The sequence below is a fragment of the Trichosurus vulpecula genome, chromosome 1 (assembly GCF_011100635.1).
Source record: "Trichosurus vulpecula isolate mTriVul1 chromosome 1, mTriVul1.pri, whole genome shotgun sequence".
NCBI classification, from domain to species: domain Eukaryota; kingdom Metazoa; phylum Chordata; class Mammalia; order Diprotodontia; family Phalangeridae; genus Trichosurus; species Trichosurus vulpecula.
The window spans coordinates 448,117,370-448,145,260 of record NC_050573.1 but is presented as its reverse complement, the minus strand read 5'-3'; the positions used below and the strand labels follow the sequence as shown (position 1 = coordinate 448,145,260).

The 27,891-nt window shown below is 40.1% G+C and overlaps 1 protein-coding gene across 1 annotated transcript in view; it reads right to left on the bottom strand.

Annotated features, from left to right (window-relative positions):
- Window positions 1-2,106: 2,106 nt before the first annotated feature.
- Window positions 2,107-27,891, bottom strand: part of CKMT2 (creatine kinase, mitochondrial 2) — a 51,942-nt gene continuing 26,157 nt past the window's right edge. The window contains exons 2-10 of the mRNA XM_036742376.1: window positions 23,423-23,594; window positions 18,916-19,114; window positions 16,755-16,850; window positions 14,468-14,689; window positions 9,882-9,967; window positions 8,685-8,808; window positions 6,875-7,009; window positions 5,129-5,254; window positions 2,107-2,383 (exon numbers count right to left, since the gene is read on the bottom strand). Coding sequence (XP_036598271.1) covers window positions 2,264-2,383; window positions 5,129-5,254; window positions 6,875-7,009; window positions 8,685-8,808; window positions 9,882-9,967; window positions 14,468-14,689; window positions 16,755-16,850; window positions 18,916-19,114; window positions 23,423-23,574 — 1,260 coding nt within the window. The 5' untranslated portion in view covers window positions 23,575-23,594 and the 3' untranslated portion in view covers window positions 2,107-2,263. The remainder of the gene's footprint in view (window positions 2,384-5,128; window positions 5,255-6,874; window positions 7,010-8,684; window positions 8,809-9,881; window positions 9,968-14,467; window positions 14,690-16,754; window positions 16,851-18,915; window positions 19,115-23,422; window positions 23,595-27,891) is intronic.

The following is a 27,891-nucleotide window of genomic DNA, read 5'->3' as shown; positions in this document are numbered from 1 at the left end:
GCTTTAGAAATGAATTTATTATCATAGAAGGATAAGGAATTTTTTAAAAATGTGATTACATTCAAGTCAGAGTAAATAATGACCAATTGTATATTAAAGATCCAGAAACACAGAGTCCAACAGGAGTTAAAATAAGAACAGAAAATCAAATAATATCAGCCTATGGAAAAGCACATACATTTAACCAGTGATGAACCTTTTTGGTATTCATCATGATTATTAAATTCTAAAGTTCTTCTGGTGCTGTCATATGGTTATAGTCATGGAACACTACAGTTTCCAAAGAATTAAAATTGAGGCTTAGTCAAAGAGTAAGGGAAAGGTGGATAATGGGCACTAGTGTCTGAGTGAATCAGGAAAGACCTCCTAAGCTGGATCTTGACAGAAGCCAGAGATTTCAAGGGGTAGAGGGAGGGAAGGAGAAGGGCATTTAAGATATGGGAAATAACCAGCACAAAGGCATTGGGACAAGATGGAGAATTGTGTGTGAGGGACAAGAAAGCCAGCTTAGCTGGAAAATGGATTACACAGAGAGACATAATGTGCCCTAAGGCTGGAAAATGTTGAATGAGGCCAGGTTGTGGAGAGTTCTAAATGCCAGAGGAATTTGTATTAGATCTTGGGGGTGACAGGGAGCCACTGGAGTTGATTGAGTAGGGGGTGTGGCATGGTCAGACATTTGCTTTAGGAAAATTACTTTGGTAGCTTGTGGAGGATGAATTGGAGAGGAGAGATGAGTCAGGCAGATCAATGAGGATGTTTTTGAAGCCATCATTCTTTCTGTCTTACTTCATGCATGTGGTAGAATTTCCTTCACACCCAAACAAAATTACTGTTTAAGGACTGAGAATTCAGCAGTATGTGCAAGGTTGCTTTGGAGGAGGTTTTCCACTCCTGTTCTGATACCAATCACTCCCATTTGGTGATTACAAATTCATTTTGCAGATAAGGAAAGTTAGACAAAATTCAGGGATTTACCTAGTCACACGGCTACTAAGTGTTGTAGCTTAGATTTGAATTCAGGTCTTCCTGAGTCCAGGCCCAGTGTTCTATCCATTGTGCCACTAGCTGCCTTCGAACATTAATAATACTAACATTCTAACAGTAATAATATTTGCTCCCCCCATACCTTCCAACACACACACACACACACACACACACACACACACACACACACACACACCTAGGATATAATTTTTTACTTATTAAGTAATGCTTTTTGTCTTAGTAATTTGTGTTTGTCTTATTCTCCTACTAAACAGAAAGGTCCACGAGGAAAGGAATTTTATTTTATCTAAACTTTTCAACTCCCTCAGTGCCTAGCACAGTGCTCTCTATACACCGTAAATTAGGCATTTAGCAAATATTTTATTGAATTTTATCATGAGAAGTTATTTCATTTAGCAAAATACAAACAATTGCTAAGTCCAGGACAGAATGCCAAAATTAACTTTTCGTGAATGGGGAACAACTTTATGACATCCCCGCAAACTGTCCCAATCCATCCTTTTTTCTAAGGTCATAGGCACATCCTGAAGTGCTTTGAAGAACATCATGGAGAAGAATTAAAAAATACACAGGTTCCTATGGTGTCCTGCTGACTGTAGGAAATAACTTTTTTTTATTTTTTTTTTTTTAGGAAATAATTTTTAATACATTTTGTGAAAATGTTGTCCTGGGTGAGCCAAAGAGAAATATTTTCATTCAGATGAATATTCAGCATCAGAGTTTGGTGCAATGCTAAAATGAAATGCATTTTAGGAAGTAATGTAAGTGTATCTTCCCATTAGACTAGCCCAGCCAAGTAAATTTCATATTCACTGATGTTATCAGAGCCCGATTTCACCAGGCATTCTATATAGCAATTACTAGTTAAAGTCTTGACTACAGGTAACAGTCCTGGGAATAATCACATCTTTATATTGCATTCTTTGGGTAGCCTTAAAAACGTTAACATTTTCATTGCCTTAAAAATCCTTGGTATCCTGCTACATATAATTAGGTATGGATTCATATGATTGTCCTTGTCACCATAGTGACTTTAGAAAATAAGAACAAAACCACCATCACCACTGCAACCAAAAAAAAACCTCACACACGACAAGCCAGAGAAATTAGGGAGAGTTTTATTGTAGCCCTTGAGAAGACCTACATTTGTACATTTGCTACGGCTACAACAACTCTCAGTCCAGACATTTATTTACGTTTTATTTCTGTCATACCAGCAGACAGAGTAAGGGGTGGGGACGAGAAAAGGGAAAAATCACTTCCCGCCAAACTGGGGGAGAGGGGGTGGCACTTTGATGTCCTGGCCTCTCTCCAGCTTCTTTTCACAATCCACCAGGTAATTGACTCCATCAATGACGATCTGGACGAGCTCAACCTTCAAGAATAGAAAAGATATATTATTTAATCCCATAAAAGGTACATATACAACACTGATCAATACCATCAAGAGTCGGGTTAAAGGAACACTATATATCTCAGAGGATTTGACTTAACGATGCCCCTTCCCAGTTGTCCACGAGGGTTGGTAGGAAACTTGAGACCTTGAGCATCGAGAGAGGAGACCTTTGCCCCATTGCCCACCTGCCTGCGTGTCTGCTTTGAATGTACCTTCTGTTGCCTATCTTCTCCTGTCTGTGTCTGGCCTCCACGTGTCTGCAGCCCTGTTCTTCCTCTGTGTTACACCAGGCCCCCATGTAGCCAGCCCCAGCCTCTGTGTGTTTCTCTTCCTCTCTCACATGTCCTTGCATTGTGTACCCCATTCCCTCTATTAGCATGCAGCCACCTTCTTGCCTCCCTCCTTCGATCCCTCCCTTCCCCAGGTCCTTGGGTAAATTCGCATCAGGTAGAAATCGTTTTGGGTAGAGGTCACAGAACTGTCTGTTAACATAAGGAGAGAACTCTGTGTGTGTATTCATACATATATGTGTGTGTATATATACATACATATTATATATACATGTATAACTAAGATATATAAATGCTAGCTACTATTGTGATTATTTACATAATATTTCATTATCATATATTAATTTCTTGGGCCATGGTGTTTCTTTGGTAGAACTTAAAGAAATTAGTTTCACATAGTTTATGCTTATTGAAGAGGATGTAAAGATAATAATAACAACAGACATAAAACATTTTAATGTTTGCAGGGCACTATATATATATATATATATACACATATATATATATATAATTACATACACACAATACACACATATATATGTATATATAAAATCTCTTTTGATCCTTGAACAACCCTGTGAAGTAGGTACTATAGATATTATTATTCCATTTTATAGGTGAGGAAACTGAGGCTTTGACAGTTTAAGTGGCATTCCCACATCATACAGCTAGTAAGAGTCAGATTGGAAGGATCAAAAAGAGGTCTCTGCTGGCTCCTAGTGCAGGACTCTCTCCACAACACCATACTAGATTCAATTAAAGGTTGCTGAAGGGCAACTTAAGAGACTTTTTCTAACTTCCTTGGATCTCAGTTTCCTTTTTAGTAAAATGCGTGATTTGAAGCAGTTGCTCTCCAAGGTCACCTCTTACTGTTAGAGTCAATGATTCTGTTGGCAGCACATGCCTGTAGCCCCAGCTCCTGGAGAGGCTGAGTCAGCAGGATTTCTGGAGCTCAGGAATTAGGAGCTGCAGAGGGTTAATCCAATCAGGCATTAAGTTCGACATCAGTATGGTGAACCCCTGGCAAAGGGGAGACGGAGGCATTGAGGAGAGCTCCAGGTTACCTAAGGAGGGGCAAATTGGCCCAGTTTGGAAACAGAACTCTGGGCTGATCAGCCATGGGATTGGGCCCTGTACTTCTTGCCTAGGTGAGATATGGAGATCTAGTCTTTAAAAAAAATAAAAAACTTTAAAAATCTATGGCTGTATTTTTCCAAGAATAGTAAAGGCTCTCATACTCAGGTTCACAGTAAATTTTTCCTCATACTTACTGAGGAAAGAACCAGAGAAAATGGGATTATGTTGAAACATAAGGGATTTGACTGAGCTATTATGAAGAATTTCCTAAAAGTGAAGGTTTTTAGATTTTAAACTATATTGCTTTTTTAAAAATATTTTTAATTTATGGAATAAAACAAGCATTTCCATAACACAGTACAATAAAAAAGATGATTGCACATGAAACCAAATCTACTATGCAAATCTTGCTATTCCTTTCAAATAAACAACAAAATTAACATGAAATTTCTTTTTTTCCCTTTTTTTCCTTCCCTCCTCCCTTCCCCTGCCCTAGAAATAGTTACCACTAGATACAAATACATATATACGCATATGTATATATATAGACACAATATACATGTATGTATATATGTATATATACGTATATATGTATGCATATACATATATATAATTATCCTAGACATATTTCCATTTATTAGTTCTTTCTCTAATGCAAATAGTGTCTTCATATGTCTTACAGTTCATTTGTGTATTAATAAGAGACAAAATAATTTATTCACTCAAAGACATTCTTAAAACAATATTGCTGTTTCTATAGAAGCTATATTGCTGATAGGGATTGTGGAGTTTTTGTTGGGCAAGAGGGGAAGAAAATTTTGTGCCAACTACAGTTTACAAAGAACATACAACCTCATCTGTCTGGGACAGCTTATGAATGGCCTTGCCTGAAGGCAGATGGATGAACAAAAATGATGACTCGTGGCATGAAGACCAAAATTCATTTGTTTCCTGAGGTAGCATACATGCTCCCTGACTTCATAGTGATAAATACAGTCATGTCTTTAGCATAATAAATTTCCTCCTGCCAGGGTTTACTAGAATAGCTTGCTAGTTTATATGGGCGAATGATAATTCTACTGTGAATTTCCTTCTTTGTAAATTATCACTTTAGATTGTGTTTAAATTTCACATGATTTTTTTTCATGTGTCAGAGTAACACCATATGAAAGGCTGCTTGCTCAGCACTTTACCAGAAAAATGGCAAATGTGACCCAGAAAGGAAAAGGTATAGCAAAGAGACCTCTAATTTCATAACCAAGAATGGAATGTTTAACTTATCTCTATACTCCTTTTTTTCCCCTCCGAGTTAGTCTTTCAGATAGTTTGCTTTAAGGAAGTAAGAGAGACATATCACCTCTGATCGACCAATGCGATCTATGTTAGAGATATCATACACGTCTGCCACTGCTGCAGTGTCCACACCGCCTGTTCCACGCTTCTGTAGTCTCAGATTCTCCAGGATCTTAGGGAAACGGGGATCCTAGTCCAACCGATGATAACATGTGGTTAACTTTATAAGGGTCAAGGCAGATTCACTAGTGTTAGAATAGTGATTCCAAAAAAAAAAGCTAACAGTATGAAATGTTCCTAGACTTTTATTTTCCAAGCATCTGGATATGTTTATGTTTAATGTGTTCATCAATTGATTAATTTAAATCATGAAGACACAAATCTTTTTATACCACCTTTCCAAGGAAGCAATGTTGAGTAATAATCATATTTTTACGGTAGGAAGCAATTTTCTATAAACCAACTCAGAGTAATTAACTTATTCACACAAGTAATGAATGAATGAATGAATGAGAAAGCATTTATTCAACCCTAACTATGTGCCAAGCACTACTTTGAGGGAAATAACACATATAGGAGATTTCAGCTGCCAGTCATATAGTAGAAATGTCCAGTGATCCTACTGTGGCAAAACAGGTGGTAATGGATCTTCTTTAGTGTTATTTCCATTAATAAAACCATATCTATTCATTTATTTGGAATCATCTGGCAGTACTGAGGACTTTGGCAGTGAGAACTTTCTTCTCTAGGTCATCAGTGGCTCTGGCTGCTGAATAGGTGGGGCTTTGGCATACTTCTTCCTAAGGGGTGCCTCTCTAAAGCATGGCTTGAGGGACAGGCTGGAACCATGGCCAGTGTGGGGACAGGGTGGGAGAGCTACTGTTCTCTGGGACCTTGGTGGCCACTGGTGTGGAATCAGTGCTTCTTAAACTGTGGGTCATGACCCCATAGGTTCACAAAAAATTTGGCAACAGTAAAAGGTTTCTGAATGCACAGTGGCCAAAAATTAATTAAAAATCGAACGCATAATGAATCCAAAGTATTTCTGGCAGTGCTTGCCCAAGTTGCATAGCAAAACTTCACTGCGGCCTTGGTTCTGAACACAAAGCGTGTGCACTTTGCACTGCACATGCCCTCACATAACACCAATGAACACTGCTGAAATGCAAAAAGAGTAGGGAGTGGAAAAAAATGTAAGAAGCCCTGGACTGTGGATGATGAGCCCCTTCTCCATAGGGACTGCTCCTCTACATGATAGTTATTTAATAGTTATTTACTTTAATAGTTATTTAATCTAAGAGATTAGGGCATTTTCATATATAGAGAATGTGAGCAACTGCTTATGGGAAAAGAGTTTTCTGTAGTTTAATAAATTGGGATGAGGGAGAGGCTAAAGGTAACCAGTTAATTAGAGATGTCACAATTTAAAATTAATAAGGAAATATCCAAACATACCTTTATGTCATTAAAAAAATCAAGATGATTCAAATAAATATGATAACAAGTCAAGTGACTAAAGGATGACCTACCAGTGAATGTGCTACTAAAGAGGATGCGTTAGCATCTGTTTTTACATTGTACCCCCTAAGGGCCCCTGAAACTTTCCAACCAACTTCCAGCTGAAACCTGCTACATATAATGTCTCCCCCTATTAGAATGTGAGTTGTTTAGAAGGTATACCCTCTAAAGAAAATTTGAACCTATGCTGTTATGCCCATGTTAGAAATGGAGAGAGAAGAGTTTTAGAGACTAATGAAACTATTTCTAAATTATTGTCCACTGCAGGCCATCACAAGAATAGATAACATACCTTACTGAGCCTTGGGATTCTCACATGTACACCAGCTCGTAATCCAGTGCCAAGATTGGAAGGACAGGTCAGAACATAACCCAGGCGTTCATTCCACATGAACTCCCAGCCTCGACCTTTGATCAGTCTTTCCACCTACAAGAAGAAAAATGAACAAATGCGAGGATGCAATATGGTCTGTTTTAGGAAAGGTGAAGTTCATTTTTAAGTATCTACCAATATGCTGTAATAAGGTTGCCCCAGGTGATAGCAGAAAAAATGCATATTAGACTTGGACTAATTATTGACAACAAACTTAATATATATTAATGGTGGGATCCAGCTACTTACAAAAAGTGCTAATTCAATTTAAAACTGCATTAATGGACTATAATGTCTAGCTCTGGGGCTCTTCATCTTTTTGGTGACTTGAAACCCTTTAGCAGGCTGGTGAAAACTATAGACCCCTTCCCAGAATAATGCCTTAAAATGCATAAAATAAAATACATAGGATTATAAAGGAAATTAATTATATTAAAATAAAATTCTTTCTAGGGAGAGAAAACTCTCTGTGTCTGTCTCTCTGTCTCTGTCTGTCTCTCTCAGTCTCTGTCTGTCTCTGTCTCTGTCTCTGTCTGTCTGTCTCTCTCTCTTCTCTCTCCTCTCTCTCTCTCCATCTAGAATTCCAGGTTTAACTCAAGGGAAAGAACAGTCCCATTGTACAATATACTGGCCAGCCTGCATCTAGAGTATTGTGCTCAGTTCAGGGTACCATGTTTTGAGAAAGCTATTGACAAATTAAAATGCGCCTAGAGGAGTGGCAACCATGATGGGGGATGGTTTGGAAGCCATGTAGTATGAAGTTGAAGGTTTGAAAGAACTGAGAATGTTTAGCCTGGGAACAGAAGAAAGCTTAGGAAGGGAATACGGTAGCTGCTTTCAAACAGTATGAAGAAAAGAGAGTCAACTTATTCTGTGTTGTTCCAAAGCTCAGACCATGTATCTAAATGTTGAAGTTATAGGGAGATTGACTTTAACTCAATAAATGGGAAAACTTTTAAGAATGAAAGTTGCTTCACAATCTAATGGGCAATCTCCCTAAATAATGAGCTCCTCATTAACAGGAGCTATTTAGGCAAAGGCAAAATGACCTTCTCTGACAGGGCTGTTTTTGAAGAGATTTCTTTCTTGGGTGGAAGGCCGAACTAGATGATCTCTAAAGTGTCTTCAATTTAACCATTATGACATGTCTTCCTTTTGCAGAGCATTATCCTGGACCCTGAGCAAGATGCAAAGTTTATCTGAGACACAGTACCTAACCTTGTGGAGTTTATAGTCTAGCAGAGGATTTTATGGTTCTACGTCTTTAAAATCAATAATACCAGAATCAGAACGTAAAACTGATTTTTAAACAATCCACTGGTATTATTGGCAGCACAGCAAGCTAGTTGTTGGGTCAGTTGTTCATTGTATCCTGTGACGTCACTTAAGCTGAACTAGTTGAAATGGACATTAGGAAAAAATCCAGTAATCCATAAGCTTACCTACACTGTCCTAGGATGGCAAGGGAAGCATAGTGGTCAGCAATCAAGCATGGGCTTTCATAAGGTCTCCTCTTAGTCCCACCTTCTAATGACAGAAGGCTATCACCAACACTGACGTGCTGTCCTAAGAGGCCGTCTTACCCTAATAGAATTTGCCTTTCTTGTTTCCTGAATGGAGTTTTCCCAGTCATGGAGGTCTCTCCAGTGCCTCCCACAGGATTCTTAGAAGTATGAGAAGTAAAAATCTTTATATTTTAAAGACTTATTCCACAAAATAACATTATTACCTCTTTTAATCCACGACAGAATCTCTCAAACACTCTCTTCATATTTCCCCCTTTTTCCATAGAGATTACCCTGGTGTGATCTTCCTCATTAATCCAGATGAGAAAGGTCTTGTCGTAATTGTGCCTGATAAGAAAAAGAAACTTAAGACTTGGGTTGTTTAATTTCAAACCTATGAACAATTCCAGTTGCTCTCAGAAAGTTGATTACTTCCTTTTAACTTCCTCCTTTCCTGGAAGACCCTAATCTTTCTTGATTGTGCCTGCACCAGTAGCACAAAGTAATGTTCCCCTGTCGGGGTGAAGGATAATAGCTATTGAAGGATGCCTTTCATTATTTCACTCCTCTGCCTACCAGGAGCATCCCTCCCAGCTCCTCAGAGCAGGATGACCATAACTCGACTGAGGCACACCTGTTTGCCAGCTGCACTAGAAATGACATTTAGTATTCTAACAAATTAAACTAAACCTTTTGTGCTGCTAAGAGAATAAAGTGAAAGAAAGTGGAAATTTCTGAAAAAAAAAATTCTCCCTGAATCTCAGAATGTTCAGGGTACAAAAAAACCAAACCAAACTAAAACACAAATCTCACACATTTGTGTTACTTGGTACCTGGTTTGGGTACTTTGCTTAATGTGTACTTTGTGCTTTCCTGTCTGGGTTCCCTCATTTATAAATGGTTGGTAACAGGCCAGGGTGAATGAATCAAATTAGACACTTAAGGAAGAAAACTAACTGGTAGTTGGCCAAGATAAAAATGGTGGTAAGTTTGGTAGCCACTTCTTTGAGGGTGAGTTTTATCAGAGCATTGCTTCACTTTAGTGCAAGCTTATTGGTAGCAATCTGAATGTTCTCCATTGTTTTTCATTCTTGCTTAGACACATTCCATGAAAATGACTCAAAGGGAGTAAAGTGCCATAAAGTACGTGCCTCCACACCTGGATAACCAATTTTTTGCCTCAGTTTTTGTAGCAATGTTTCTCATGCAGAACACATGCAAACCAGGTCAACTTCCTTCACTTCATAGAACCATCACAATACTTATAAACACACATCAAAATCTGTTTTCTCAATTTAGCTGAAGCTGAGCATGCTATAAACTGCAGAACACAACAGTTGCAAGGTTAGGATAAGCCAGGTGATCTATTAAAAGATCCTTCACACATAAAGCACATGTATTTAATATAGTATGTGCCGTACCAGATTCCCCTGGCATCTGGCCAGTCTCGGGCCATCCCTGCACATGTTAGCAATGGAGATACTGGCTTATCGAATAGAAAGTGATCCTGCAAGCCAAAATGTACACGAGAGAGAAAGAGTGTTGAGAATAATCAGGGTATAAAATGCTATTTTCTTCCAATTCCTCAAATCCGAAAGATGAAAAATTCATCACTAGCTCATCTTCCTCTTTCCACCCTCTAGATGTGTTCTCCAAATCTCAGTCCTCAGCCTCCTTTTTTCTCTATCTTCCCTTGGTGATCTCATTCACTCCCATAGCTTCCTCTATCACTTCTATGCAGGTGACTTCCAAATCTATCCATCCAGGCCAGAGGTTCCCAAACTTATTTGACCTACTGACCCATTTAAAAAAAAATTATTCAGTGCCCCCCTGGACATCTTTAACCTTTTAATGGTTTTTTTAAAATTTGCATCATTTCAAAAAATATAAAATATATATATATTTAAATGATGAACCTTAAATTTAATAATTTATTGCAAACTTGTGGGTTTTTTTTACTGCATTGAAATTTTGATGATGAAATATTGCACTATGTAACTGTATAGTTGTAACAACAATGTTGCTAGCAGCTGTTGTGGGGGTGAAAGACCAACAACAAAAGCATACAGGAAGGCTGCTAGCACAGGTTCTTTGATCTGCTTTTCTAAGGAAAGCAACTTTAAGGGGTTTACAAGCACAGTTTAATTAAACATACACATACCATTCACTTAGTTCAGGGGGAAAAGCCAGCACCCTGAACTTCAGAGCAAATACAAACAAAAATTACAAACAGAGAAAATATAAACAGAGCAAATAACACAATTCAACAGACAGGCTTTGTCTGATCAAGACATCACATACATAGTTACCAAAAAGAGAAGCACCAGTATCTGGGTTTTCAAAGCCATGGGGGCTGCTTCAACGGCTTACCCAGAGTCACCAACACTCTTTCAATGAGCGTGCCCCCAAAGACAAAATGCTAACCTCTGAGTTTATATACACTTCTTCAGGGTCAAAGGACGTCACAACCATGTGACTCAAACCTATGTGAACTAGGCTTTCTTGTTTCTTAAGCAGGTCAAAGACTCTTGTTTCAATTAAAGACTCCTTAGTGCTGAGAAGCACTCCAAAACAGACAACAAAAAGTTCACTTTGCTTGCCATTACATTTGAAAGGCAAGACTCATCAAAAGTACTTGATTACTTTAGCATTCTAAAAGAGAAAACAAAAAAGTCCCACCTTAATTACCGTAACAATTGTATTGTATTGTAATCAAGTCATTACATGCACACATCCCTGCTGTTGCATACTGGACTTCCTGACAATTTCCAATACACTCTCCTGCCAACACTTGCTTGTTAAGACCTATAGGTGGACTTGACCACTAATTGGTTATAACTTGCATTTTGTGCGTGTATTTGGAAGATAATGTAATCACTATGACTTTTACTCTGTTATACAGCACATGAAACACGTACGAACGGTTTTTCAAAATTTTCTTCTCTTCTTTCCTAATGCTTCTACCACCTCCTTATTTTTATTCAATGCCCCCCAAATGCACCCAAGGCTACTACCTCTCCCTTCCCTCCATTCATCCCCCTCCCATTGTTCCAGTCCCCCCCAGGGGGAGGTATCACCTACTTTGGGAATCTCTTATCCAGGTCAATCTCTTTTCAGATCTTTTCCCAAATTTCCAGCTGCCTAGTGAACATCTGGCCCAAATGTCCTTGGGACAACTCAAACTATTCTTGTTTCCTTACAGCCACCTACTCTAAGCTCTGGAACTATCTTTTACCCTTCCTTCTTCCTCACTCTCTATGATCGATCAGTTGCCAGTTGTCCATTTTGCCCCCATGACATCTCTTGTACCCATCTCCTACCAACACCTGAGATCAGGCTATCATTGCTTGCATGGACTCTTGTAGTAACTTCCTAACTACCTCCAGTCTCTCTCTAATCCATTCTGCATATAGCTGCCAAATACGCACCGGTCTGACCTATGTCACTCCCTCGCTTAACTTTCATCTAACAAACTCCAATATGGTCTTGCCTTTGTACAGTCCCATAAGCTACTCATGTGTAACATTCCTTCCTTCCAGGTCTCCACCTATTGAAATCTTTCTCCAAAGTCTAGCAGTCATGTCATTTCCTCCAGGAAGCCTTTCCTATCTCCCCACACTGTTTCCCCTCCCCCAGTTGAAATTTTTCTCTCCCTCTTCAAATTTTCTTATAGGACATTGACTAGATTTTTTTTTCATCTTTTCTGGGGGGACAGTTTCATGAAAGCCTTTATTAATTTGAGGAAGCAGTTGCATGTTTTCATCTTGGCCTGGCCCCTGCTAAATGATTAAATGTGAGTTCCAATTGGCTATGTTTCTTCTGTGTCCAGATCAGAACAACAAACATATCTCTCCTTGCTCTTTCTAAGGTATTGGGGGGGATGGGAGAGGGGGAACTTCTTGGTGAGGGAAGAAAGGATAGGGGGAATTCTAAAGGGCAGCATCTCCTTACAAGGCACAAACAGTGACAGTATTGGAACAAGACCCTTTATTGTCAGAGGAGAATGTTTCAGAAGATCTTGCAGCTGTTGGGGGTAGGATGAAGTGTTCTAAATGCCAGAGATGAACCCCACACTGAACAACTGTCTTCTTTCCCAGGGAAATTGCTCGATGTCTGTGATGTGCATTCTCTGTGGTACCTATCCATTGCTTCTCCAGCCCTTGTTAGGTGCACACCAATCCTTTCTAGGAATTTTTTATTTCTCTACTTAAGGTAATGATCCTGAAATCCAAACCCCAATTAAAATAACAAAAAACCCCAAAATCTTAATACCTTAATCTGCTGGTCTCCAGAGTAGGTGTTGGGGCCTCCCAGTGGCCGTGACCTTACTCCAAGAGGCCTGACCCACAAAAAACAACCATTTAGAGGGTGAGAAGATGAGTTACATCCCACTCTTCCCGTTATACCCTACCATAGGGCTTGTTTCCAATACAGCTTCACTATCCTTATCCCCTAACTCTCACCACTGCCACAGTAGAATCTCCCAAGCTCCCCCCTTCTGAGCCTCACATCAGCTTCTCAGGGCACTTCTAATCTAAACTCTACCAGGTACCCCCAGCATCAACTATGCAGGTGCCACCGGAAAATTACACTCCTTTCCCCCAGTGTACCTACATCCTTGCTTCACAGATCACCTTGTGGCTCAAGCAGGAGCCCTTGAAGAGTGGTCCAGTGGTCAGAGAATAAGAGCCCTGCCTCCCCTGCTTTCATTTTGTTTGGCTCAGAGGATAATCAGAGACGGCTGGATCGTGACAGACTTCAGAATCTCATGATGCTGTCTTTCATTTCAAACCTAACCCTCACCAAACTTCCCCATCAGTATCAAAGGCATGACCATCATCCTGGTCACCCAGGTTCACAACTGCAGTGTCCTCTTGGGCTCACTTTCTCTCACTCCACACAGTCAGTTGTCAAATCTTGTTATCTCATCTCTTGTCCCTTTCTCTTTATCCACCACCACCACCCTAGTTCAAGTCCTTCTTCTCTGCTGGAGTTTTGTGATAGCCTTTGAAAACAGTCTCCTGGCCTCAAGTCTCTCCCCTCTCCAATCTATTCCCCAGATAGCCATCAGTGATTTTCCTCGAACACAGGACTGCCTGTGTCCCTCCAATTCTCAATAAACTTCAATGGCTTCTTACTGAATAATTCTCAGGTCATATATTATTTCACTTTTATCTCTTTTTAAAATGTCCATTTTTATGTATAAATATTATAATATACAGACTTTTTATGATAGTAATTTATAAATAAATATACATTTATTGGGAGCATATTTCATAAATGTTTTACCGCTGAGGGTGCATAATCCAAAATTTTGAAGACTGCTTCCTTGAGCTCCTATTGGTTATTAAGGCCTTAGCATTAATCATTTTCTCCACTGAAGTCTGGCTCCAATGCCTCATCACAATATAGAAGTGACCCTGGGCTCTCCAAAGTGCTACATGCATAGAATAATTCTGTCAGGTCCTGTCAAGCTAAGAAGTCGAAGCCTGGTGATAGTCTGTATGTCTGCTGTCAGAACCAGCTGACATTTGGGGAGGGTCCTTACCAAATGGTTCACAAAAGAGCAAATTTTTCAACCACAACAATCCACGAAGACTGTCTGAAAAGATAATGCAGGGTTGCAATCTGCATAGATAAAAGGAATACATACCCTCTTTGGCCAAATCATGAATCCTCAAAGAATACTTGTCCATAGTATACTTTCATCGCTGGGCAGTTGGGATGTAAAACAATATCTTTACTCCTTTCCCTAAACTCAACATACTTAAGATTTATAAAAAATACTTTAGGGTCCAGAGCCTTTGTTTTATTTTTATTCTGAGAACAAAGCAATGGTAATTCTGCCTTCTCCTTATCTCTCTCTGGGGTGGATTGGCAACCTCCCTCAGCTTTGGGCAGGGCTATCTGGGGACAGGAAAAGCTACAGGAAGGAGAGATAGTGAAGTACAATGATATCGAAGGTATAAAATCACCACCTCCTATGCCCCTACCCTGGGTTACTCACATCGATGAGCTGTTGCTGCTCCTGCTCAGTCATTTCAGTCAGCTTGTAATATTTCCCAGCCAGGTCTCCCTTGAGCCCTTCCAGGGCTGTGATAGCGACACTTTCCACCTCTCTCCTCTCCGCCCGGGAGCAGGCTGGAGGCAGGCTAAGTCCACGGATACTACGTCCCGTGCGGACTCGGGATGACAGAACATAGCGCTCATCAAACTGCCCCTGGGTGATCTAAACAGAAGAAATGCAATGTCTCCCACGCACCCTCAGCTCACAGACCCCCGAGCGCTCAATACAGTCTTATGTTAGATTTTCCCATCCTGCCCCGGTTTTCCTTTCAAAGAATGTAGCTGTTTACTTGGCTCACCTGTACACTCTCTCCATGAATCAAGGTCACAGTCAGCATCCCTTGCGTACCATAACATTGGATTGTTGGATCGATTTGATGAATGAGTTTGTTCAAAAAATTCTTGGAATGCTAGCACTTTGGGACAGTCTTTGAGGTCTGAGAGGTACATTTGTGACAAACATACAAGTATTTTAAACTTCAATGGACCTGAGATTTTGTCAGCATGGCTGGTCCCTCAACTAATAGAGATCACGATTCCTCCACTCGTCTCATTCTCAGTGATTTTTGGTCATGTCCTTCTGTAAATACTCCACGAGGGGTCCACTCAACATATTAAGGTTCTTTTAGTTCTTTAATATTGGGTGGACAGCGTTGGACTGACTGAGACAGTTAAGTGGGACAGTGGATAGAGCCCCAGGAAGAAGTCCTGAGTTCAAATCCAGTCTCAGGAACTTTCTAGGTGTATGACCCTGGAAAAGTCACTTAAATTCTGTTTGCCTCAGTTTCCTCAACTGTAAAATGGAGATAATAAGAACATCTCCCTGGAAAGACTGTTGTGAGGATCAAATGAGATATTTGTAAAGCACTTAGTATGCCTGGCACTCGGTAGACACTATGTCAATGCTTATTCCCTCCCCCACCTTTGGCTATTCCCCACTCCTGCCACATGACCAGCCCACCTTCTTTCCCATCATCTTTCTCTCTGATTACTGCTTTAGTGAGTCAACTGACATTTATCAATAGTTACTACGTGCCAGGCACTGTGCTAAGCAAGAAAGATACAAATAAAGGTACAAAAGGCTTTAAACAATGGATAGGAAATTAATGGAATTTATTAGGACTAGTAAAGCCTATGTTAATAGTTTCATAAAAGGCTTAGACAAATTAACTAATTCATAAGAAAACTAAAGATATATCCTAAGTATAAGTACTAAGTATTATATTTATATATAAAATAAATATATTCCCAAATGGAATATAACTGTATAAATATAATTCAATATATAAATATAAATTATAATATAATATAAATGTAACAAATATTATAATATAATACAATAAATAAATAAATATGATATGATGTAGCATAATACAATATAACATAATATAATATAAGGTAATATAATATAATACAAATGTTTAGAATCCATGTCCATAGAGCTGTATCACATTTTCATATACATCTTTCTTGAGCCTCACAACAACTCTGGGAGGTAGATGGGGCACTTATTATTTTCCCCATTTTACAGATAAAAACACTAAGGTCAAAAGAGGTAATGATAATTGTACAGTTTTTTTTTTACAGTGCTTTAAGGTTTGCAAAGTGTGTTAATGCATTATCTCATTTTAATCTCACAATGATTCTGAGATTAATTATCCTCATTTGACAAAAGGAAAAACAGACTCAGAGGTTAAGGATTTGTCCTAAGTCTCACAGCTGGTAAATATTGGAAGCAGGATTTATGCCTAGATCTTCTCGGCTCCAAACCCATCCAGCACATTACCCATGAGGCCATGCCTCCTCCTACTAAGTAACTGGTCCCAGAGTACAGTAGCAGGGAAGTGGCAGAAGCAAGGAGTCACACAAGATCTTCTCATGCTTTTTATCTGACCTCAAAGAGGACCTACAAACATGTTCCTTGGTGCCACTCTCAAAGATACGAGAGGGGGTTGCCTTCCTTTGTATTTCCAGTACTTAGCACACTGCCTAGCACATGGTAAGCACTTAAAGGTTTGTTGATTGACTGACAGGTTGAATGGAACATGGGCCCAGGCCTGATCTAGGACCATTAAAGTCCAGGGATTTTTGTATCTCTTCAGGTCCCTCTGTAAGAGTATACATGACAAAAAGACAAAAAACAATCAACTCCCCCAAAAATCCTTCAACTCAACTCAGCTACATTGTGGGAAAGTGAACCATGGAGGTGGGTGCTGGGCTGGACATACCTTGGATGCATCCAGGTCAGTGTGGTGCTTCATCACTGTTGGGTCATAGCCATTATGCCTTAGCTTAATGACTGGGTCAAAAAGCTCTGCAAAGACCTGGAGAAGGGAAAGTACATGAGCTTAACAATCATTTTTCCTTTCTCCTTTCATCCAGAGGCTGACACAAGCTAGAGCTTCCATTTAGAAATGACTCTTTTGTCCCTTGAATTCCTAGGCTATTGATGTCTTGTTTTTCCTTCATTCTTGAAGACAACCAGTGATATCAGGATATCAAGATTGACTTACGGGTGAATTGGATTTGAATGAGGGAGGGCTGTGCAATGTCACCAGCCTCTCTTTCTCTTCTGGAGCCATCTGGTTCCAGTGGCCAGATATTCATCAGGACAACTGGAGATGGCCCTGGATGCAGTGGGAGACCTTGGCCTTTTAAGGCTAAGGTCTTTCCCAGGTCTCAATTTGTCTGAGGCAAAGCCCATTCAGTGATTGAGGCTAGGTAAGAAATGAGGCAAAACATGGCCTCTTTTACCTAGTTAAAAAAAAATCAATCTGGAAGGGGAAGACCCTCAGGGTTTCTGGCCAAAACAGAAACAATTGCTATTTACACTTACTCTGGGCCATCAAAACCCAAACAATAACCAAGTGAGGCTTGGGCTGGGACCTATTATTGGACAATCAGAGCCAGAGTGATTTGGATTTAAGGCATAGTCCTTAGGAAAAAAAAAGAAAGAAAGAAATCTAGCCTGTAAACTCCAAGATATCTTTCGAGGTTTCAGCAATCAAAATGTATATTCCTTTGGGCATATTTCCTTCAGGTAAGGGTATGATTCCCTTTGTGGTCAGAGGGAGAGTGAGGAGAGGAGGATGGGAGAGAGGGAAGGAGGAGAGAAGAAGGCAAGGAGGGAAGGATGGAAGAAGGGAGGGAAACAAGGAAGGAAAAGTGGAGGGAGGAAGGGAAGGAAGGAAGGAAGAAATGAAGGAAGGAAAGGAAGGAAGGAAGGAAGGAAGGAAGGAAGGAAGGAAGGAAGGAAGGAAGGAAGGAAGGAAAGAGGGAAGGAAGGGTTATTGATAGGAAGAAAATAGAGGGTAGTTTTCTTTTCTAGGAAGATTCATCTACATTTGCCTCCACCACCTCACCACACATTTATTTCTCAGGTCCCTACAATCTGTTTCTGTCCTCGTGAAGGTCACCAACGATTCGAATTAACAAATCCAGTGACCTATATTCAGTCTTCACTCTCCTCGACCTCTTTGCATCATTTAACATTGTTGGCTACATCCTCTTTCTTGATAGTGTCTCTTCTTATGACTTTCATGACCCTGGATTCTTGTGGTTCTCCCATTTTTCTCAACAGTCCATTTCTGTCTCCCCTACCCCTTTTTTATTCACAAATACTTTTCTAATCTTATTTTACACTATTCCTCTTTTATATGGCTATTTCCAGCCAAGTCAGACTACTTATGGTCTCTATCCTTGTTCTGGTCTTTCTAATTACTAGGCCTTTGCTCACAGTATCCCTTAATGTCTAGAATGGGCTCCACTGCCTTCCCCACTTCCATTCCTTAAAATCCCTCTTTTTCTTCAAGGCCCAACTCAGGTACCATTTCCTCCATGAAGCATTCTCTGGTTATCCTGCTAAAAGTGATCTATTCCTCCTCAGATATCTCATTAACACTTTATCTGAGCCTTTCCTTTTCACTGTTCACATTCTGACTTATGTTACAGTTTTTTGCATACATTTCTTATGCCCCTTATTAGATTGTGAGCTCCTTGGGGGGTAGGTCTCTGTCTTATTTCATCTTTATATCTCTAGGGCCCAGACAAGTGCCTTTGCCATGACAGGTGCCAAATAAATGTTAGCTAAACTGAATTGACAGAATCACACAACTTAGCCATGGAATATATTTCTCAGCAGGAGGAATGCTGTTCTGCCTTCAGCGAATGAAATACAAACCATGGGGACTGTAGATTACATCTTACAGCATATAGTTGTGTACAGCTCATCCCTTTGAGAAGTAAAAGGAAACTAGAAGTATCTATCCAAATCATCCTAAAGACCCTCCCTGGTGCCATGGGATCCAAATGCACCCTTCAATCTGTCTCCAAGTAGAATAACAGCTGATTCTTTAGCAGCTCCTTGGGACAAGAAACCAACAGCTTTACCTCATAAGACTCCTCATCGCCAGCCACCATGCCTACAGTTTTAATGAAGGGGTGGCCAGGATTGTCCACACCAGTCTGGATGCACTGGTCCAGGGTGTACCCATTAGGAGTCATCTTGTCACGGAGCCTAGCATAGATGGCTGGGGTGAGACACTCTGCCATGCAGTTGTTGTGCTTGCGTAGGTCCGGATAGTCAGCGCTGCAGAAAGAAGAAGACACAAGCATTCAGTGGGGATGCATTTTGAGAACTGTTTCCTGGCTTGGGTGTCTCATGTATAAGAAAAGGGTTGGGAACAGGGGAAGGCATTAGGAGATGGAATAAGCTTTTGCCCACTACCCATTTTTCTTCTACTCATCAGAAACAGCATCCATAGAAAACAAAGGGAACATTTGGCTGCTCAGATGCTCAGAAAAAAAAAAAACATGCATTCAGGAGACAAAGTTAAAAATAAAAGTAGCTCAAATGTACTATTTATCACGGGAAGAAGTTGATGGTTCTGCTTGAGGAAACCCATTGTTGTGAGCTGGCTGCCATAGCCCCAAAGATATGTAAACAGGAGAGGAGAGAACAAAAAAAAATTAAAATTAAATTAAACTTATAAGCCATTTTTAAACATTGTCTTTAAAAAATGTTAAAGATCCATCAATAATAACTAGAACATTGTATAAAATATTTTGCATGTATACTCTCATTTGATCAGCAATCAACACTGTGAAATATATATGTGTATATATATATATATACATATATACCTACATACATACATACATATACACATGTGTATATGTATATCAAGGCAGTTACAGCCTGACGGAATTTGGTCCCAGGTTGCCTGAGTTTTGATCCAAGAATAATTGTATTTATACCACACTGAGAGGCAGTGTGGTACAGTGGAGAAAGCACAGGCTCTAAAGTCAAAAGACCCAGGTTCTAGTCTTACTTATGACACTCCCTGTGTGACTTTGGCTAAGTCATTTAGCATCTTTGGGCCTTGGCTTTTTGATTTATAAAATAAAGGCATTAGACTTGATTGGCCTCTGAGGTCCCTTCCAACTATCTAATAATAGTAGTGATGATGATGATGATGATAATGACATCAAATAAATAATACTAGTACTTATAAAATTATTAAACAATTAAATAATTAATTTGTTAACTTATTACATAATAATATTTATATAGTGCTTTAAGGTTTGCAAGTCATTTGATATATATTATCTCATTTGATCCTCACAACAACCCTAGGGGCTATTATTATCCCCATTTTATAGATGAGATAACTGAGGCAGGCAGAGGTTAGTGACTTGGCCAGGGCTACACAGCTAGAAAGCGTTTGCAACTTCCACTAGTTTTAGTTCTTTTCTCTTGGCTTATCCCAGAAAAAAAAATAAAACAAATAAAATAACCCAAGAAACTAAAAATCCCAATGCCAAGGTTCTGTGATCTCCCTGCCAAAAATAAATTGTCCGGTGTAACGGCTTCTTATCTGCAGTGTACTCTAATATTGAGATTTATAACCTAACTAGATAATGCGAGATAGCCTTAACTTCTAAGCAAAGCGATACCCGCAGTGGCTGCTATGAATATGCAGGTGTATACCCAGGTTGGAATCACAAGATGTAACAGACTCTCTTCAAAGATGAAACTAAGACATTTATCCAAACACCAGAAAGCCAAATCCATCATAGTGATAAAGAAGTCTATACACATCAGCAACGCAGAGAGCACCGCCTTCCCTCTGTCAGGCCTTCCTACAAAAAAAGCTCCCTTAAGCAAAATCACTCCCTCTCTCACTCATGCTAGCTGCTCTGTCTCCTCTCTCTCTCTCTCTCTCCCAGCTCTGTCTCACCCACTCACTTCCTGCTCCACCCATTTGGCAAGCTCCTCCCACCATAGGCTAATGTGACTCAGGCTTCCATGTGACTCAGGGGCTCAAAGCAGGTCACATGGGCCTATTAATGGATGGGAAAGATCTTCCCATTGCATTAACATTATACCATCCTACTACAATTTTCTATTCTCTTCTTCCTTCAACTGATGTTCATGTTCCCTATTTCAAGTTTTCCTGCCACTCTGCCTCCCTCCTATGTATTTGTCCATGTTCTTAAAATGTAGCCTCCAGAACTAAGCACAACGCTTCCTATGTGGCCTAACCAGAGCCTGCTACAGTGGGCGACTGTCCCTTCATTTTTGGACCCTGTGCTTCTGTTAGTGAAATCTGATGGTTTGGGGGGTTTTGGCTGCCATGTCACATTACTGACTCACAATGATCTTGCAGTCCACTAAAAGCTCCAAATTCTTTTCACAGGAACAGTATCTTTATGTACCCATGAAATTGACTTTTTGAGCTCAAATATGACATTACATTTGTCTCTATTAAAAATCATCTTTTTACATTTGACCTATCATTCCAACCCATTGAAATCCCTTTGGATCCTAATTTAGTCATCCAGTGTATCTGTCATCTGTCCCTCCTACCCTCACATAATCTGCAAACTACACAAGTGTCCCAGCTATGACTTTATACAAATCGTTAGCAAAAAAATGTTGAAGAGAATAAGACCAAGGAGTGATCTGTGGGGCACTTTACTAGAAGCTACCCTCCTTAAACCCATTAGTTTAGTTGTCATCATCACCATCATCATCATCATCATCATCATCGTCATCAGCAGCAGCAGCACTTTAGACACGTTATCTCATTTGAGCCTCACACCAACTCTGGGAGGTAAGTACTTTTTATATGCCCAGTTTACAGGTGAGGAAACTGAGGCAGACAGAGTTTAAATGATTTGCCCAAGGTCACACAGCTAGTAAGTGTCGGAGCCCTAATTTGAACTCAGATCTACCCAACTACTCCAGGCCCAGTTCTCTATCCACTGTGCTACTTAGAGGCCCAAGTCATTAAACCTAATCTGGCCCACATCTCTCCATCTTGTTATCAAATATTTTTCGAGAGACTCAGTCCAATGCTCAGCTGAAATTCAGATAGACAATTTCTCTAGTGTTGCCCTGATTCATCTTTAAGTATTGGAGGGTTAACCTTTAAGTATTGGAAGGATTCTCATATGGAAAAGGGTGTTGAAGGCAGCCAGCTATGGGGTGACCTGGCCTTGACCCTAGAATCACTGAACTGTCTGAGGACACTCAGTCCAAACTAGCTTTAAAAAAATACAAAAACCTGGAGCCCGCTGTTCTGACCAGATGTTACCACTCCTCAGCCTCCTCAGTCTTTGGTTATTTTGTAAAACAACTTAACCTGATGCTGCCCCTCCCCAGCACTCGCCCCAGTTACAGTGTACTTAAACAGTGCCCCTTTGCCCCTTGTGGGCACGCCTGTACTCCGATGCTGCGTGGTGTTCCAAATAGCAATTCCTTTGCTTCAATTAAAGACCCTTCTTTTGCTACTTTGGTCCTTCTCTTTATTTCAGATTGATAAGGGATTGAATTTATTCTGCTTGCCTGCTGAGGACAGGGCAAGGAACACTGGGTAAAAGCTGAAAAGAGGTGTATTTAGGCTTGATGTAAGGAAAACCTTCCCCCAAATTAGAATTGTACAAAAGTGTTATGAGCTGCCTTGAAAGTAGGTACCTCTTCATCGGACCAAGTAAAGGCTGGATGATGCCTTGTCGGTTATTAATCAATCAACAAGCGTTAATTAAGCACCTACTGTCTGCCAGGCATTATGCTAGGTGCTGGAGACACAAAGGCAAAAGTGAAACAATTCTTGCCCTTGAGTTTACAATCTAGCAGAATCTATATGTTAGAGGATATTTTACGGGTAGATGGATTAGCCTAAGAAGGGTCTTCTTAAACTTCTTTGTGTCCTGGAACTCTTTGGCAATATGGTGAATCCTATGGACCCCTTCTCAGAATAATGTTAAATACGTGAAATAAAATACATAGGATTACAAAGGAACAAATCATATTGAAATGCACTTATTGAATTTTTTTTTAAGTTCATAGATCCCAAGTTAAAAACATCGAGTATGGGCTGGGTACTGAAGTCTCTTCCATCTTTGAAAGGCTATGATTTTGTGACATCCCTTTAAAAAAAAAGATTATCTGGCATGACTGCTTCGAGGCTTTAATGTTTTGCAATATGGAGATTTATAATCTGACGAGATTATATGCCTAAAGACAGAATGCAGATCTTTAAGTTTCATTGTGTCCTCTGTGGGACTAGCAGGGAGTGCCTTCCACACATAACCTCTCTGATGTTTATTTGATCATCTTTAAAAGCAGGGCAAGATAGGGCAGGGATTCTCATTCCTGTAAACCACCCTCCCCATCCCCACCATAGGTTTCTAGCACTGAGAAAGCCCATCGCTGACTTTTTTTTTGAGGGAAGAAGGCAAGGCAATTGGAGTCAAGTGACTTGCTCAAGGTCACACAGCTAGTAAGTGTCAAGTGTCTGAGGCCATATTTGAACTCAGGTCCTCCTCACTCCAGGGCCAGTGCTCCATTCACGGCACCACCTAGAGTTATTTTTAAAGCAAGGAGAATTACCTTGCAGGAAAGAGCCGGGTCCTTTCCTGAGCATGAGCGCTCACACTCTGCTGATTCAGCAGGTAGTTACCCGTTAAGGCACCAGTGCCAACGGTAGCCAAGAGCAGGGAGGCACTTCGGCCAGTTAGAAACCGAGAGAAGGCACTGGCCATCCTTCTTCTTGGGAGATTGCCTGGAAAGAAAAAAACAGCAAGGTTAGATACATGGCACTAGATGACCTTCGTTGCTAAACAGAGGCAAACGCTAGCCTGTTCCAGAGTTCACTTTCTTATACATTACAGGAGAAGATTTCCAACAAAGGCCTTTGGGCACAACTTTAGAGACCTAGAGTGGGTGGCATCCCCACTCATCCCCATCTAGTCAGCTATGCTAGAGAGAGGCTACGATATCACAAATTAAAAAACCAGCAATCACATCCAGGCTTTGCTTCAGTGCCAATGTCTAAAAACAATTCTCCCCATCTTGGAGACAACAGGAATTAATGAAACCTAGAAAGATAAATGGGCTAGCTCTTAAAGTTACTAACGACTTGTAACGAACAGGACATAAATGTAAATGATTGCACTTTGTTTAAAAAAGAGGGAGAGAGAGACACTGAGCTTTGTTCTCTACATGTCCTGGTAGTAAGTGAAATGTTTGACTTCTCAGAGGTATGCATTAACTTTTCATATCATTGGCCTGCAGCAGGAGAGACATCTCTTTTCCCAGGACTACTACTCTCCATGCCTGACCCAAAGACATCTTCGAGATCAGTTTATCCCTCCATGGCTTTGTGAGGAGGTGGTATAGTACAGTGGGAAAAAGAAGGGCTCTGGAGTCGGAGGATCCAAATTCAAATCCCATCTCTGGTACTTATTACTTGTGTGACCTTGAACAATGATACAATTAACTTTGCTGGGTTTCCATTTCCTCCGCTGGAAAATAACAGTGACTAGACTAGATCCCTGAGGTCCCTTTCAGGCCTGTGGCCATGAACCTATGATATATCATTTTCTATTGGTTTCTACACATTGGGAATAAAAGTATACATGGTTATGTGACCTTAGGGATGATGCTTTCACCTCTCAGTCAACAAGCATTTACTAAACACATACTATCTGCTAGGCACTGATCTAAGTCCCAGTTCCCACCTTTCCAAAATAAGGGGGTTGAACTATGGGATTTGGGGCTGCTTTTAAAACCAAGTTTTATTATTCAGAAACTTCCATCTTACCGATAAGTTTATACTTAACATCTAGTAAGATGCTGAATTGGTGACTTTATGGTTTCAAGTAGCTCTACTCTGTAGCCCTAATGACTCATTTATCACTCTCTGACACTGTCACCACCCTAGTGTAGGCCTTCGTCACCTGACACCTGGCTACTGATTGGCTTCCCAGCCTCAAGGCTCTTCACATTTCAGTCCATCCTCCACTCAGCTGTCAAAGTGATCTTAAAACTTATGTTTTAAGTACTTGTGAATGCCCATTTATGAGTCTTTTATATTTAAATCATCTTTTTGTGGTAGAGGAAACAAATAGCTGTCCCATACCTGATCATCTACTACTTTCTTTGTACAGTAAATGCCATTCTAGAAAGGACCCTATTAATCCCTCTTGAATAAAAGTACTCTTCAGTCATACTTAAGCTTCATTTTAAATATTTTTCCTAGGACTCTAGGGTAGGGGGAAAATGAGACAGAGAGTGCAAGAAATACCTTTCCCCCTCTCTCTGGGGTGAGAGTCCCCAAGAACTGAGCTCATTCTGGAGTGAGTCCAGACGCAGGGTCCCTTATGGGAGGATGTGTACCTGGGCTGCAGAGGACATGAAGGGATAAAGTCCTTTCCCTACAAAGACCTCCTGGATCTAACCCAAGGACCTCGGGGGCAGAGCTAGCCCAAGCTCACCCAGGAGCTGAACAAATTCTTGCAGACAGGACTTTATTTTTCCTCCTGACTGAACTAAATCCTTGTTGTAGACTTTGTTAAGTGAGAATCTTTCACCTTCCCTCTCAAAAATGTAGTATATTAAGGTTATGCCTATAAAACTACACTGGTATAAAAGCACTTTATCTTTCTGACAATTCCACCACCTTTGGGACTTTGCCTGTTAGTGAACATGCTCCAGACTCTATTTAAATACTCTCTGTAGCTGAAACCCTCGTTTAGAAGGGGAATTTAATTTATTGTTTGTACAGATATGACTGTATGGTATAAATAAGTAAAGCTTTCACAATGTCTTTGGAGGAAATTTGTGTAAAAGATGTGACCAGCATGCCTCCAAAACAGTCAGGATGGGGTTTATCTTATTTTCCAGGCAGGATTGTTTTATATCAGAAGATGTACCTCGTAAAGCCTCTGGGACAGGAGTTTGGAGAAGAGAGAAATCTATGCAAAGCTATGTTGTTTTCTTCAATTCCCTTCATGCCCTGCAGCATTAGTATAATCTCACTGAGTGAGTCTGTTAAGAGATCACACAGGAGAGGTGATGAAGGGCCAGCCTAGCTACGGTATGTCTCCCTTGGATAAAAGCTTGAGTATCTAGACATATCTCACTGCTCGCTTCATAGCCAGAGGGCTTTGCAAACAGCATGAGTGACCTACAAATTCATTTTGGCTGAAAAATACTTATGCCAAGTTTATTTTTTATGGTTGTCTTATGCAGAGTGATTCAGTTCCCTCTCTTGCTTGCTCCTGGAGAGCAGTACTGACTGCTCGCTCAAGAGACTCAGTGAGAAGACTGGAGGGGACTGTCTTGGAATTTCTAGTACTAGGCCACTGGTTGAAAAGATGCTTTTTTCTGGCAGTATTTCTTCTGGGAAACTGGAAAGGTTTAGAGAGACTGAACTCTAAACCAACCATGTTTCTTTCTTCTCTCTCTCTCCCTTCACAAAAGTCTTTCCCCAAAACCTGACATGATGTAGAAGCCACCTGGGTGTTACGGATATATGTAGGTTCCACATTTTCATCAGCAGCCCTCTATCAGTGCTCATCACAATCCATCTATGACTTATTTTAGAAGTCCTAAAGAGTTGTTTGCAGTACATAAGAGCTCCAGTGACTTGTCCAAGATCACATAGCTAGTGAGATTTGAACCTAGGTCATCCTAACTCCAAGCCTCGTATTCTATCTATGATATCATGCTGCTTTTATGTGAAACAGACAAAAATATGAAACAGTCCCCAATACTATGCAACCCCCTTCCCCCGCTTTAAATCGAGAGTGGCAGAATGGTGGAAAGGGGGCCATAGAATGCTTCAAATCCCGTTGCTGTTAGTCTCCAAACATAACTGTTGGTACTGCAAATGTGCCATCTTTATCCAATGATCAAGGAAACATAGATACACTTCCGAAGGTACTGAACCATATTCATAGCATAATGGCTTGCACATAGTAGGTACTTAATAAATCCTTGCTAAATTGAATTGAAATATTTTAAAGGGATAAAAGAGAAATAGAAAGGACCTATATGTAAGTCTACAAATTCATTTTGGCTAAAAAAAAGTACTTATCCCAAGTTTATTTTTATGGTTGTCTTATGCATGGAGATTCGGTTCCCCCTCTTGCTTGCCCCTTCCATATAAGAATATGGAAGATTTATGTGGGCCGATACAAAGCGAAGTAAGCAGAACCAGGAGAACATTGCACACAGTATCAGCAATATTGTAATGATGAGCCACCGTGAAAGACTTAGCCACTCTGGATGACCTACACTTCCAAAGCGCTCATGATAAAAAGTGCTATCCGCCTCCAGAGAGAACTCATAAACTCTTGGTGCAGATTTAAGCCTTTTTTTCCACTTTATTTTTCTTGCTTTTCTTTTTTTGCAACATGGCTAATGTGAAGATATGTTTTACAAGAATTCATGTTATAATGGGTATCATATTTCTTGCCTTCTCAATGGGGAAGGGAGGAGTTGGGAGAGGGCGAGAATTTGGAACTGAAGATTAAAATAAATGAGTAAATAAATGGAGTTGAATATTGCAATAAATTTAACCAAAAGACATAAGTTGTAGATAAATGGAAGAATGGCACATTCATTCTTCTCAGTGAGGAAAAATGGTGGAGTTATTTTATCCTGTACCCAAAGGCAACAAAAAACATCATTTCATGGGACATTTTGTTATTTTACCTTTTAGGGCTCACAATGAACATAAGCAAACAGACTATCCTGAAGAGTGATTCAGTTTACATGTTACTATCTATTGTAGAGATTAAAGAGGTAAAGAGAGTCTGAAGAAATTGACAAGCTCCAAATGAAATCAACAGGTACCTTGATACTAGGGAACTTCAAAGAAAAGACAGGCATGAGAGGAGGAGGTGAGGACAGTTAAAATTATGTTAGAAAATAAGATTCTAGATCAAGAAATGAACAAGTCAAAGGCTTAAAGTCTTCTACACAAAAGCTTATAATGTAGATGTCTCATGCCTTTGCAGATGACCTATGAGAGCCTTGGAAGACATAAGGTGAAATATATTACCAATGATGAC